Genomic DNA, 15,018 nt, shown 5'->3' with positions numbered 1-15,018 from the left:
CCTCTAGGTGGTTCAGATCAGGAGCCTCTCTGGTCTGCACTTTGCTACTTTGCCCTTCCTGGCAAATTTCCAGTCACCCATTAAGTCCCAGCTCAGGCTGGGGCCCCAGCTCACCAAGGACCACCAGGGTTGGACTAGAGGCCTCTCTGTCACAGCTCTGACCACTCTGAGTATCCTCAGCTGTTTCCAGCGTTTGTTTGTTTCTGCTCCCAAGCTCATAGCTTCTGGCAAAGAGAAATGGTCCCTGAGGTAAATGGTTGGGACAGGCATTGCATGCGTGCATGCTAAGTCACTTCAGTCTTGTCAGACTCTGTACGACCCTATGGACCCTAAACTGCAGGCTCCTCTGTGTCTGGGGTTCTCCAGGCAAGAATACTGGAGTGGGCTGCCAGTCCCTCCTCCCGGGGATCTTCCAGTCCCAGGGATCGAACCCACGTCTCCTGCATTGACAGGCAGGTTATTAGTGCCATCCAGGAAGCCCCAGGACAGGCGTTAGGCAGTGGAAAATGAGAAGTTCCCTTAGCTCAAGTGGGAAAGATCCCAAAAAGTATTCGGTACTCATTGAACTGAATGGAATTAGAATAGAGAGCCAGCATCTTGTGAGATCCAGGTGTGCATGAAATCACTAGATGCCAGCAGGCCAGGCCTTAGTTGTGGTATAACTAAGGCCAGAAGCAAGGAGCATGGTTGAGTGATCCATATGGACCTTTCTAGCTCAGCTATTCCAAGACCTTACTGCAGGAGAGTAGCCTTTCCCAGGGGAGGTAGGCAGCTGTGAAGGGGGCTCCAGTGAGCCCTGCCCCCTGGTGTTCACTGTGTGTTGTGTAATCCTCACGAGTACGAGTGGGACGTAGTGACTTCCATCTAAAGAAGAATATGGCAAAAGTGATAGGTTGTCACTACTGAGATTAGATTATAGAAGACTATGGTTTCTATGATGCTGAAGATGAAACTCCAATACTTTGGCCACCTGATGCGAAGAACCGACTCATTGGAAAAGACCCTGATGCTGGGAAAGATTGAAGGTGGGAGGAGAAGGGGATGACAGAGGATGAGATGGTTGGATGGCATTACTGACACGATGGACATGCGTTTGAGTAAGCTCCGGGAGTTGGTGATGGACAGGGAAGCCTGGTGTGCTGCAGTCCATGGGGTTGCAAAGAGTCAGATACAACTGAGGGACTGGACTGAACTGAACTGATGTTTCTGTTTGAACTCTGGTTCTTCTTGCTTACTCTCTCTGATGCAGCCAGCTGCCATGCTGTGAGCTACTCTACCAAAAGGCCCATGTGGCAAGGAACTGGGAGTGGCCTCCAGTCAAAGCCAGTGAGAAGTGAATCCCACCAGCCGTCAAAAGAATGACCTTGGGAAAAAAAAAAGAATGACCTTGGAAGTGGATCCTCCCCAGGTTGAGCCTTGGGATGACTGCAGCCCAGCTGATACCTTGACTGCCTTGTATGAGACCCTGAAGCAGACCCAGCTAGGCTGTACCTTGACTACTGACCCTTAAAAACTGTAGACAGTGTTGTTTGCAGCCACCAAGTTTTGGAGTAATTTATTACACAGCAATTGATAACTAATATACCACAAAGGGCCATGTGGGCTGAAAGCGGGAGAGGGCTCAGCAGGCAGCCCAGCTGGGGCAGTGGTCTCCCCAAGCATCAGCAGCAAGATGCTGATGTGGCCCCAACGATAACTCATAGAGGACACTTGTTTTCATTTATTCATTTAGGAATATACAAAAGTCTGACATGGTATAATCTCATCAAGAGAAAACAGAGTACACAGAGGACTAGCTTTCCTCCCTGGGCCCCCCTCTCAGAAAAGGCACAAATATATGAGGTTTGGGTTCAGGGAACTTCTGTTCTGGTACCAGTCTACTGCTCAGGTCCCTCTGTAAACAGGAAAGGGGACCCCTTCCTCGCATCCACTACTGAGGATGTGGGTTAAGCAAAGCGAGGCCACTGGGAAGTTTGTGATTTAGGCCAAGGCAGGGTCTGTGCTGGGTCCATGTCATCAGCCCCCTGAGGAAAACCAGTCACTCCAACCAGAACGTGATGGGGCTTGATAACCTACGAGATGGTTCATCTGGACAGCTCCATTCTCCAGCTCAGGAACATTGCCACCCTGATCCTCTCTTTGGACCAGTCCAGGCTCAGATTTCAGAGACTGGGGCCATGGTGGGTGGTAGAAAGGAGAATCAAGCTTGGATATTCCAGATGCTTATCCCTGCACTCTTCAACATGGGAACACCTGTTTCCTCTGAGTCTTCCCTTGGCAAGAGGGTTTAAGTCCTGCAGTCAAACATTGGGTAGCTGGGCATAGAGATGTTTGTATTAGAGGAGGCTTCTGCCCCTCATCCCTCAGGGCCAAAAGGCAAATAATCTAACTGGCCCAAGTCACTAATGACTGTCCTTCTTCCCCAGTTAACCAGGACCTAATTTTCTCTGTAATTTGGGGAAGGAGAGAAGAGGGGTTGTGAAACCATAAAGGCCCAGATGTGGCAGCCCCCACCTGGAACAGGACAAACTGGAAGTGAGAGAGCTTGAAATATTCCCTTTCTCCTTCTTAAAAAAGACCTAACATTGTAATGGTTTAACAAAATTATTATAATTTCTTTTAAATAACCCACAGACACCCATGACGCTTCCAAATTTACAGAACAAAAAGCACTTGAGAACTTGGCAGAAAACGATTTGCAGCTGGTTCCTCCCAGAAGCTGGCCCCTGCAGACAGGCTCAGTTCACCTCCAGGACCTCGGTCTCCGGGAGGCCGAACTTGGTCTTATGCTGGTCGAAGAGCTTCACCAGGGCTTCCATGTACATGGCATGGTACAGATCGATGTCCTGCTGGGTCGGGTGCTCCAGCTTGGGGATGGTAATGGGCTCACCCACTGCAGGGAGGGGGCAGAGGCTTCTGGTTAGTCAGTGCCATTTGGCCCACCCTCCCTGGGCATTCACCATGATGCTCTTGGCGATGACCTTGTGCTATGAGCCAGCCACATGCCAGAACCGTGTTGGAAGTGCTCCATTTCAGGTTGTCCCTTTCACAGGTAAGAAGACTGGGGCCCAGGGCGATGGGAAGGGACCTGCCCAAGGCCACCTAGCCACTAAGCAGCAGGCGGGATCAAGCCCAGCTGTACTCCCTCCTCGCAGTACCTAGTTGGGAGCTCCCGTGAGAGGTGTGGGATCCAGGAATGGCTTTGCTTTTGCCTGCTCTGGGCACGTCATTGCCTCTCTGAGCCTTAGTTCCCTCACTGATCACAGGGGGACCCTTCCTTATAGGGCTTTGCTGAGGATTCTGTGCAATAATGCGATATGCTATGAGAATTGTGCTAAGGGCAGAAGGAGAAGGGGACCACTTTCACAAATCCATGCATGATTTTTTTTTTTGTCATCCTCCTGCTTGCTCTCCGTACCCAGCTCATCCTGAAGTCCTATCAACGCTATTTCTGAAATTTCTTCCAAGTTCATGCACTTCTCTTCCGTCTCTGCTGCGACTCCCTCTGTCCAAGCCAACGGCTACTACAAAAGACTCTGGATTGGTCTTGTGTATTCCATTTTTGTCTCTTCTAACTCCTTTTTCTAGAGCTTCCCTGGTGGCTCAGCTGGTAAAGAATCTGCCTGTCAATGCAGGAGACGCAAGAGACGTGGGTTTGATCCCTGGGTCGGGAGGATTCCCTGGAGAAGGAAATGGCAACCCACTCTAGTATTCTTGCCTGGAAAATTCCATGGATAGACGAGCCTGGTTGGCTATAGCCCTTGAGGTCATAGAGACGGACAAGATTGAGCAAACAGGCCTTTTATAACTCCTTTTCTATTCAGGAGTCCCAAGGATCACGTTAAAATGCAAATCTGAATCTCCCTTCCCCCAAACCCTCAAGCAATTCTCCATTCTTAAGGTGAAGAGCAAACTCCTTCACACTGGGCACCAGGCCCTATACCTCTCCAGCCACCCTGTGCGAGGAAATGTTCCTGCTGTCTCACAGACATCAGACCTGGTGTGGTGTATAACAAGAGTCAGGGTGAGTCTGGGTCATGGGATTTACAATGCAGGAAGTGGATCTCTTTGGAAAAAGTACAAAGCTAAACTTCTGGCCCTGATAACAACTCTAAGTATTTATGTGAGCTTTGGCCCCTGAAGTCCATGGCTTGTGGCCTCCATGCTCTTGTGTGAGTTCTGGACTGTGAACCATTAACAGATACACACACACTCCTACAATAGATAATTCCTTGGAATCCTCTAAATTGTCTCATATAAAAGCAACACAACATGGCTGGGGGTGAAGTGCAGCGTTTTTTGCTCCACTTCTCACAGACTTCTGCTCCAATCATATTGACTTCTTTCTGTTCCTCAAAAATCTATGCAATCCTGCTGTGAGAACTTCCTTTAGGCTATTGTTTCTGACAAAAACCCTCTTCCTCTTCTTTTTCTCAGGATAATTCCTATTTGGCCAAGAGTGTAAGAGTCACTCTTCCCTGAGATCCACTAGGACCCTCCAGAGCACATCCTTCTCACCGCCCCCCGTCGGTCTTTACTGTAAGGGGGTCTTCCCTGATAGACTCATGGTCTGCAAACACAGAACTGCTGAGTCCTGCTTTCTCATGCAGACAGCTTAGTTCATGGTAATGGAACTATCCCCCATCTCCCACCCACACCCATCACTGCTATCAGCACCCAAACAGCTCCATGTCCTCGTGGTTTAGAGCACGGACATCAGTGCCAGGGGCCTGGATTTGACTCCTAACTCTGCCACTAAACTAGCTGTGGCACCCGAGTTTAGGGGAGCTTACCGACAGTGGTGATGGGCTTGGAGTAGGGCACCAGCCCCCAGGTGTCGGAGGAGAAGAGGCCTCGACCATGGAAGATGCATGGGGCAAAGCCAATGTACTTCTGGAACTTCTTCTGCACCCATCGGCCCCAGGAGCCCTCCTCAAAGATCACCTGCTTATACACCTCATTCTCCCCAAAGGAGTAGATGGGAACCAGGTCGGCTCTGGAGGAGAGAGGCCGGGGTCTGTCTTGGCCTAATCACTGGCTTCAGTCCCCCCTGGCAGCCCCAGAGGCCCCAGACACCAGCCAAATTGCCCTCCCTCAGGGCTGTACAAGAGTCACCTGGGGGACCCCAAACCACATGTCCCCTCAGGGACAAATGAGGACAGGCCCCCTGCCCCTGTTGGCAGGTAGGGATCATGTCAGGGTTTTACAACATGGCCCTGACCAGGCCCCTTAGCCTCACTTGCTTTTCTCAAATGGAAAAAGGGGATGGCATTCCTGCAGGACTTTGCAGGAGAATCCAACGGGGCGGTAGAAGTAAATGTGTTCTAATGAAGTGTGCTGAACAGGTGGCTCCAGAATGTGCCCCTGGTTTTCTAGAAAAGGTCACAGAAACCCAAGCTGCCCTGCTCCTCTCTGCCTGTCCTCAGGATTACTGCTCCAAGAAGCCTTCCTTGATATTTCCAGCCACACACTATTCTCCTTCCTGGCCTTCTGCATCTCCTAGCTGTGTGACAGGCTTTGGCATAGGGCACACAGTCCTGCCTCTGGGCCTGGCGGGCCTCTTACCCCACCTGCCGGGGCCCAGGAGACTCAGGCTGCATTTTTGTCCACCCAGCCACCCTTGGCCTGAACCTCTGGTCTCCAACATCCCCTTCCCCCACAGATGGTTAACTCCCTTCTCTGCCTTCCTAGAGTCTGGGTCCTGCCTCCAGGAGGCGAGGAGCTGCTGCCCTGGGCTGAGCAGAGCTGTGGCGGGGTGTGGGCATGCGTGTGCACACACGTGTGCTGAGACGCACTCACCCATGGCGCAGGGCCAGTTTCACAAAGCCCTTGCGATTGCGCAGGGTGACTGCATTCTTGCCGGGCATGGAGCTCAGGGACTCAGCCGCGCCCCCCACCACGATGATGATGGCATTGCCGCTCCCATTCTTTGAAAGCAAGTAGTCTATGGTGTCCCGGTTCACTGGGCAGATGCCTGGGGAGTGGAGGGGGGACACACAGTCAGGGATGGACTTCCTACCTTCTGCACATGGTCAAATATAGACAGAGCCCTGGATTTGGTTCCCAGACCTAGCCCAGCCACTTAGAAGAACAGCCCCACATAAGTCATTCTATTTTCTGAGCCTCAGCTTACTTATCTGTAAAATGGGGATGACACAGGGTTGTTTAGGGAATGCATTCATTTGGCAAACATTCCCTGAGGTCGTAACTCTGCTGAGTGGTGCCAGGTGCCAAGGAATCCCAATAAGTCGGGCTGGTGGGGATCAAGGTGGACAGAATATGAGAGTCATGGATAATGATTAGATTGTGTGAAGGGCAGCACAGGGCCTGGGGATGCCCAAAGGGGTCAGAGAAGGTTTCCTAGGGATGACGTTATGCTAGTTGAATCCAGAAGATCATATGAACAGTTCTCTCGCCCAGCCCTGAGACACCGGGCCGTGGCTGGCCACATCTCACAGGACCAGACACTAGAGCACAATGGGTTGGCTTCCTGCCCAATGGAGAGGCTCAGACAGGGGCACTCAGAGGTGGATTCTCACCTCCAGACATCAGGTACTCGCGCAGCACTGGCATCCGGAAGTTGCCGGCCAGCGTGGCCAGGTAGGGCCTTATGCCAGGGAACTTCTTGCTCACTTCTGTGGCCTCTGTGCTGAAGTTGCAGAAGGCACCCAGGCCCATGATGCCATGGGGATGGTACCCAAAGATGTAGTTCCTGCTGGTCAGTAAGTTGTGTGTCTTCACCAGCTGCAGGGAAGACCTTGGGTCAGAGCAAACTGGCCAGGAAGGGGTCCTGGGGAACACCCAGAGGTGAGGGAAGCACTGGGCATGCCCTGCTCCCCAGGGCCTGGGTCTGAAGGACTGGAGTGACTCCCCCTAGACCTCAGACTCTCATCACTGGGGCCTCAGTGCTGGAGACTTGAAAGTCACCATTGGACTTCGAGTCCCTGGGAAGGGAGTAAGACACTTCCTCATTCCCTGTTTCTCCAGCCAAACACACCAAGTCCTCTTAATTGCACTCTGCCAGCCTCCTTCATTCCCTCCCTCTGGGCCCAGCCCCCTCACCACAGCCAGAGTGACGGCTCTAAAAGCCCAGCAAAATTTCCCTCCCTCTCAGATAAAGAGGGATGTCCAGCTCCCAGTGGGGTAAAGTCCAAGTCCCTAACTTTGGCCGGAGAAGGGACAGAGAGTCTGGCCTGAACAGAAACTTCCTCCCAGGCAGCCAGACTCAGGTCAGGCTCCGATGCAGGAAGGACAAGGACAAGTCACAGCCCTGGTGCCAGCCACACTGGGGGTGGGGAGGTCAGCTGTGCAGCTGGGGTGGCTGACCTGCGGTGCTATCCACCCGAGCTGTCCTGGGATGGTCTCGAGGGTGATTGGCTTCCTTGGGGCCCACCCCTCGCCCTGGGGCTGGTGGCCTGGACACTGGGGTGGGCGGTGCAAAGTTGCCCTAATCCCTGAGCACTAAGAGGTGCCCACCCAGCACTACAGGGAGCACCAAGGGGGTGGAAGGTGCTGAGAGGGATGGAGAGGATGGGCATTCTGTTCAGAAAACATTGCTTTTTTCCCAACTAGAAAAATAATGAATAATCAGAGAATTTTAAAAATACAGGAAAGTCAGAAGAAAGTCAAAAGCACCTGTCATACTTCCCTCCAGATAAACCACTCTGACATGTTGAGGTTTTTTCTACTCAAATACACATGTTCTTTTTTAAAAATCCCCAAACTGAGGTCATATGGTTGATGTAACTTTTATGTAACTACCTCCCAAGCATATCAAAGCTTTTTTTCTTTTCTTATCAGAATCCCTCAGTAACATGTCTTCTCACAGCTATGCTACATGAATAGGATTGTTATCAAACTTACCCGGATAAAAAGCTTTGAAAAGCTTCTAAAATTTCCCTCAGAAATAATGCTTCCATAGATACCTTATTTTTGTCTTCATGTCTGCATTCTTAAGACAAACTTCTAGAAAGACAGCTCGCGGGTCAGAGGGTAGGACCACTTTGGTCTGGTGGGTTGCCCTTCCTCTGGAGACGTGGTGCTGAGGACATCCCTACCAGCAGTGCCTCAAGGCTCCCCCTGCCCTGCGCTGGGCCAGCGGGAAGCAGAGCGCCCAGCTACCAGCAGAAGAGCAAGCGCTGAGGCTTCCATGACTCTGGATTTGGAAACTGCCTGGCCGAGGGAAGGACGTCGTGCTCAGCTTGAGGGGGTGGGGTGCTGGTGACTGGTCTCCAGGAAACTGAAATCTGAATCTGCAGGCGATGGAGGCCAGAAGGGGATGGGAGTGAAGGCAGCCGGCATACCTCCCAGCTCTGTAACTACCAGGACATGTCAGCGTGAGCCAGACCCCTGTGCTGTGTACCCGGATGCTCGGGACATTTGTACTCTTTCTTCCTTCTTTGCCTTTGTTGAGCAGATTAAAACTCCTCAAAACCCCAAGTGATCTCCAGCTGCCCACCACATAAAAGGGGAGCAGTAGCAGCTGCTTCCACGGCTAGTGGGGATGCACTTGACATGAGCTCCGCGAGGCGGTCGTTTTGGGGTTTTGCCCCTGAGAGCAGCTGCGCCCACCACTTTAGCTTTCGGGAAAGCCAGAATGAAAAAGCACCTTGTGCCAGTCTCCACAGAGGAGGAAGGCATGGAGGTGACAGTGGAGGCGGCCAGTACTGGAATGGAAACCTGCTCCTGAGCTGAGGTGAGGGCCAGGCCCAGGAACCTACTGGACAGCGTGGGCTGGAAGAGCCCTGATCTGGGCCATTCCTTCGATTATGAGGTAGACTGAGGCCCAGAGAAAAGAGTTGCAGCTTCCCGTGGAGGTCGCAGCAGATTCTTCCCTACCTCTAGACCTGGCCACCCAGCTGTGCTTTCCCTGGTCCTGAGATACAGATGGGCCACTTGGCGGAAGCCTGGCTGGTCCCTTAAATCTTTTCCTCCCTGCACCCCAAGCCTCTATCTGGTTAAGTGACGTGTCCTGTGGCAGAGTGCAGGTTCTTTGTCTCCAGTGCAGCAATTGGAAAAGTGCAGGCATCTGATATGGCTTTGATCCGACTTTGTGCCACACTCCTCCCCTGGGTGGACAGTGTCCACTCAGGGGGGAGGAGGAAGGGCAGTGCTGATGAAGGCTCTGTTGACGCACCTGATCTCATGTTCCCTGACTGTTTCCAATGGCAAAGTCTCAGCCCCAGGCGCTGGCCAGGCCTGGCCTGCCGGCCGACACAAGCCTGCAAGTCCGAAACAAGCCCAACACAAGGCTGCCTGTCTCCCTGGCAGCCACGGTGGTCAGATAGCTTTGTCCCAGCCTGGCACCTTATAGAGGAGGAAACTCAGAACCAGAGAGCAGAGACTCGCCTAAGCTCACATAGTGGGGCACCGGGGCAAAGGAACGAAGGAATGAGAACACAGGCCCTGAGGCAGACACTGCCTTGGTTTCTATACCAGCCTCACACCTTGGGACAGTTCCTCTTCTCTGGGCCTTGGTAGGTCCATCTGTGAAATCAGGCAGATGGACAGATAAGTGACTGTAAGCTCAGAGAGTCTTTCCTAGTCTTTTCTCCAAAGACCCTGCCCATCGCCACTGGGAGAGGTGACCCGGGCACTGCCCACTCCTCTGCCAGGTAGCTGGTGGTCCTGGTGGCTGGCAGTGAACACATAAGCCCCACCTCTGCTGGGAGAAAGGATGCTCTCTGGGCCAGCAGAGCAGCTCTGGTGGCAAAGACCTTCACCGAAAAGGGAGTGGGGAGGCATAGGTGGGTGGGCACAGTTAGAGATCATTCCCCAACCAGTGGCAAGAGGCCAGGAAAAGGGTGTGGTACAGAAGGGTCATACACGACTCCATCAATCCTGACATCAGTTCACAAAGGCCAAACTTCCCTGCACAGAAGAGGAGCCAGAGGTCCCGAGGGTCAGGGACTCTGCCAAGACCACCACCAGGCAAGGGCAGAGCCCAGGATGAGGCATGAGGCCTCAGGCTCAGCCTGGCTTTGGTTCTGGCAGGACCTAGGGCCCCTCCCAGGGCCAGCTCACCTGGGGCATGCGGATGCAACCCCCAGCTGACTTCTTGGAACAGAGGTGAGACAAGGGACATGGGTTTTGTTTTTGCTCTTCAGGGAGGGTAGAGATCAGTGGGAAAGGGTACTCGTCTGTCCCAGCTCTGACCAACAGTCATCAGGTCATCCTGTTCCAGATGGAGGGAGCTATCAGCCTTGAAGAGGTTTCCTGGGGGGCAGGCTACTCTGGGGCCCCCAAGGAAAAAGCCCCAGCAGAGAGAAAGAGTCCATAATCCCTCACAACAAACCATAATTTACCACTTTTCTAGCATGTGAACAACTCCATGTCACAGATAAGGAAAATGAGGCTTAGTGGGCTTGAGAAGCATGCTCATGCTCATAGTCCCATGTGCAGAAAGTGACAAAGTCCAGCAGGATCCATTAGAAGGGCAAGGGCAGGGACCAGGCACACTCTTCTGCATCCCCATGCCCAGCAGAGCCCAGCAGGGCACAGGGGCTAGAGTGCACTAACAGAGGCCAGCGAACAGAGGACCTCAGCGAACAGGAAAGGACCTCAACCCAGGTCTCCAACAGCACAGCAGAGGGAGGGAGCCCCGTGCAGTGAGGCTCAACCCAGCGGGGCACACCTGGACTGCATCTCTCCCAGAGCAAGAGGCAGTAGGAATTCAGTGGGAAAGAGCGTGGGGCCCACATTCTAATACTAGTCCTGGCACGGAGTCACTGCGCAACTTGGACCAGTCCTTGTCCCTCTTTGGGACTTAGTTTCCTCACCTTCAAAATGAGAGGGTTGGGTCCTATGAGGCAACATCCTCCTAGCAACAACAGCCTTGGTTTCCTTGCAACCAGAGAGACGGGGTCAAGAAAAGGGAAGAGCAGGGACGCTGACTCCAAAGGTCTTGGGGAAACTGGGCCCAGGCTGGGATGGGCAGAGGGAGCCAGCCCGGGGTGCAACCCCTACAATATTGAGTACAGCAGAAAAATGCAAGGTTACCTGGCCACCTCCCCCAGGCAGCAGGCCAGGATGTCTCAATCGCTGACTCACAACAGCAAACACACACCACCCTGTATCATGCACAGTCCCACATTCACACATGCTTTCTCCACTCTTCAGACCCCACCGATTTCTGCCGGGTTACTGCAGCACCTGGGGTGTGCCAGGGTTGGGGTGCCAGGTGAGCTGCCTAGACAGGTCTCTCCCTTGCAGGGAAAGCCTTCAGGATTCTGCCAGAGTTCTCCACCATTCAGCAGCATCACCCACGTGCACCAGGGCCTGGATGCCCCGGCCCTACCAACCTGGCTTGCAGACCACCGGCAGGGGGCCTGACAGAATGGCACTGAAAGCCAGACCAAGCCACTTTCTATCTTGTCAGGACCTTGAGTTTGGTCCCAGAGGAGACAGATGCTCAAAAGACCAGTGTGGGAGACCCGAGGCAGCCAGTGGCTCAGGAGGAAGGAAACCTAGAGATCAACTTGGTCTAAACTGGCTGTCTGCAGGGAGACAGCACCTCAGCTTCACCCAGGGTCAGACTGGGCTGCTTTTCCTGCCTCTGTCCTCCAAGCCTGAGGGAAGCTTGAGGATTTGTCCAAGCATATCTCCCAGAGCTCTGCTGCATAAGGGGGCAGTGTCCTGTGGTGGGGAGTGTCCAGACTTGAAGCAAGACAACAGCTGCAGTCTTGGCTCAGTTCCCTGTTAGCCTCATTCAGCTGTGCTCCTCTCTGGCCTTCAGTTTCCTCTTCTGGAAAAATGGGATAAAATGAATACCCGCCATACAGGGTGCAGCGAGGGTTAAAGGAGACTCCTTGGGGGAAGGCACTGGCCCTGAAAAGGCTCCCGCGAACAGAAATCCGCCCTTCCCCTCCACCTTCTCCCCATCTTCCCCATCCCAGGCTTCTTGCTCAAGCTCAGGCGCCTGTGTTCTCATGATTTTCCCTGCCCTTTCAGTGCTGCTTCTCTTCAGGATGGGGTTCAAGGAGCAGCACCTTCAGAAGCCTTTCCCAAGCACTTCAGCAGTGAGGCTCTCAATCTTCATTCACTGCACACCAAATTTTCTGGCCCCTTATTCCCATGACCAGGACCCCTGGTGACCCACCCACGACTGGCTGAGAGAGGTGAAATTTCTGTAAGAGCTTCAGAAGGAAAGAAAGCTCCTCACACCTATTGCTAATCTTGGTTCAGACCAGATAAACTTGGACTACCTTAGTACTGCTCTTGATAAATCACTTCCTTTTTTATATTTTTTGGCTCCGTCATGCAGTTTGCAGGATCTCAGTTCCTCGACCAGGGAATAAACTGGGGCATAACAGTGAAAGTGCTGAGTCCTAACCACTGGACCACCAGGGAATTCCCAGTCACTTCCATTTTAAGTTATGACTTTAATATTCACTGAAAGCAGACAAGCAATGGCCATAGTATCTACTCTTATTCCTGCTTCTTACATCACCCAGAATCTCAGTATCTGAAACAGCTTTTAGATCCAAATGCTAGAAGTCTTGTTTACCCAAGGAACAAAGAACCTTCTTTCTTTCTAAAAATGAGGATCAATAACTAGCATGGTTCCCTTTTTGCCTTGGCTACCAGGAAGCTCAGAGGTGACCATGAAGTTCAGTCACTGAAACTCTGTTGACAGTTATGGATGAATTATGTTTTCCTCCAAGTCTTGATTTTTCTTTTTACCTGGTACAGAATTATACGTATGTATCCTAAACTGCCTCACATCCTGCATAAAGCAGGGTAGAAGATCGACAGATGCTCATAGTGGGAGATGTCACATAGTTCAACCCTGCACACATGATCGCTGTGGATGGGTAAGTTAAGGCTTGACTTCAGATTTCCCATCCATTCCTACCCTCCCAAGATAACACCTGCAAGTTTTTACCTGAATGGGAAAGTAGTCTCGAAAGTAGCGCCACACAGCCCAGTTTCGGACCCACTGTGACCTCCTGCCACCTTCCAGGGAACAAAACACAGTGTTGAGAAGGAGTAGGAGTGGGGGAGGGTGACATTCGGGCAGAGCCAGTGTGAACCCCTGAGCTGGGTGACCAGCACCCTAGGCAGCATCCTCCCCCTCCAAGCCCCTTTCCATGTTCATTCCCTCACATTATGGACACCTGGCACTGAGTGTGAGCTCCGGTGAGAAGCATGATGGCAACCTTAGAGACTCCCCTGCCTTCAGTACCATGCCCAGGCTTAGCCCGACACTATTCACATAGTAGGTGCTAACGAAAGAAGGGGCAGTACCCATGACGAGGAACTTCAGCTTGTGCAGGAGGGAGTGTCCCGAGGGCGGGGGAGTCAGGCAGGGAGACCTGCGCTCCTACCTTTCTTGGGTGTGTTCCAGTCAAACACCAGCCAGGTGAAGTAGAGCACGGCGATGAGCCAGCAATCGGTACAGAATGCGTACATGAGGATGGCGCTGCAGGCCACTCCTGGGGAAAGGCAGATGGTCCCGGGTCAGGCCTGTGCTCCCGACACGGGCTTTAGCACCCTCTGGACACAGTCACTGGGTGACTGAGTGTCCACTGTGGCCCTAAGCTAGGCACACCTGGGGCCCTGGGCAGAGGGCCATGGGGAGGGTGGAGTGGGGAGGGGGGGAAGATGTTCCTGAGAGCAGCAGGCTCACGGGACACGAGCCTCATCTTCTGGATTCTCATGGGCTGTCCCAGCATCAAGAGGCATGTGGGCTCCATGCTGTCTGGGCAGCAGCACCACAGGTGATGGACATTAACTTAGAGCCTTTCAGCTGTCCTTTCTGCCCCTCCTTGTGTGTTCTCCCCACCTGAGTGCCCGTCAGAATGGCTGTGGACGAGGGGAGGAACCTGCCAAGTGCCGCTGTATCTCAGGACTTGGGCTGAATCACTGTCTTGAGTGTGAGGCAGGGTGACTTTTACCCCATTTTGGAGATGAGAACACTGAAGCTCTAGGGGGAGGGAACTAGTCCAAGGTCACCTGCCAGGATAGAGGCAGAGCCGGGATTCAAACTCAAGTCTGACTGTTAAGTCCAAAATCTGTACCAGGCTTTAGGAATTTACCTCAAGCTAGAAGGCCCAGATTGCCACTGGAGGGACCCAACAGAGTGGGATTCCCGCTCCAGGAGGCGGGCTGGCCCCCTTCCCACATAACTGAGCACCAGGCAGTCCCCAACCAAAGCCCAGAGCCCATCAGCCTCTCTCTCAAAACCCCCAGCAGCACACTTGAAGACCACTGGGGCCAGCTTCCAGGGGTCCCTTTATTCTGGGCCTGCTGGCCATAAGACTGAATAACCTGGCACAGAAAGCCCTCTTCAGGGCTTTCATCTTTCCGATTTTTACCAAGGCGTCAAAGCAAAGCTTAGACCTCAACTCCAGCATCATGCCATCCTCCTGCACGGATCTCTTACCCCTGAATTCTCTACATCTTTGCCCCCTGTCACTTAGCAGAGGACCAGGGGCATCTGGCACTCATGCTTGGGAGAAGGATGGCCTCTGGCCAGCATCCCCTGCACTGCTGGGAGGGAAGCCGACCCCGGCTGCAGGCCCCCTCTGCTGGGCGCTGCACTGGTCACGGGTGCTCCCGGGCTGCCAGGTCTTCGATTCCATGCTGTCTTCTTCCCACCTGCTCAGTCCCCTCCAGTTTCTCGAGGGAGCAGGGAGGGCCAGACACACACTCCACAAGCCAAAGGGCAGGAAAATGGTGATCTCTTGTCATCCGCAACCCGGTCCTGTTCTAAGCTCCTGAGCTAGCCTCTTGCCAAGGGAGCTAAATGTGGTGCAACTATCTTGGGACCGGCAGTAAACACAGACTGGCCAGGTGTCCAGGTTTTCAGGACCACCTTAGGAGTGTGACATCATAGATGGAGAAGATGAGTCTCTAGGGAAGTATCTGGAGCCAACAAAACCCTGTTAAAGGCCAGCTGTGAAGTACTTGAGGCAGCTTGGTGAATGGCAATGTTTAAGTTAGGGCCACTTACACAGTCTCTCACCTTGTTGAGTGGTTTGCCCCTGGTCCCCTTTCTTAGGCCTAGAAAAAGGGTCA

General features: G+C 53.0%; 1 protein-coding gene across 1 annotated transcript in view; it reads right to left on the bottom strand.

The window, feature by feature from the left end:
- Positions 1–1,525: 1,525 nt before the first annotated feature.
- DGAT2 (diacylglycerol O-acyltransferase 2) overlaps positions 1,526–15,018 on the bottom strand; it is a 33,132-nt gene continuing 19,639 nt past the window's right edge. Inside the window, exons 3-8 of the mRNA XM_069555238.1 lie at positions 13,326–13,433; positions 12,884–12,954; positions 6,540–6,744; positions 5,800–5,974; positions 4,794–4,996; positions 1,526–2,893 (exon numbers count right to left, since the gene is read on the bottom strand). Coding sequence (XP_069411339.1) covers positions 2,739–2,893; positions 4,794–4,996; positions 5,800–5,974; positions 6,540–6,744; positions 12,884–12,954; positions 13,326–13,433 — 917 coding nt within the window. The 3' untranslated portion in view covers positions 1,526–2,738. The remainder of the gene's footprint in view (positions 2,894–4,793; positions 4,997–5,799; positions 5,975–6,539; positions 6,745–12,883; positions 12,955–13,325; positions 13,434–15,018) is intronic.

Source organism: Ovis canadensis, chromosome 15 (assembly GCF_042477335.2).
Source record: "Ovis canadensis isolate MfBH-ARS-UI-01 breed Bighorn chromosome 15, ARS-UI_OviCan_v2, whole genome shotgun sequence".
NCBI lineage: Eukaryota > Metazoa > Chordata > Mammalia > Artiodactyla > Bovidae > Ovis > Ovis canadensis.
The sequence above is the reverse complement of the archived record's forward strand: the minus strand, read 5'-3'. Positions and strand labels throughout refer to the sequence as shown.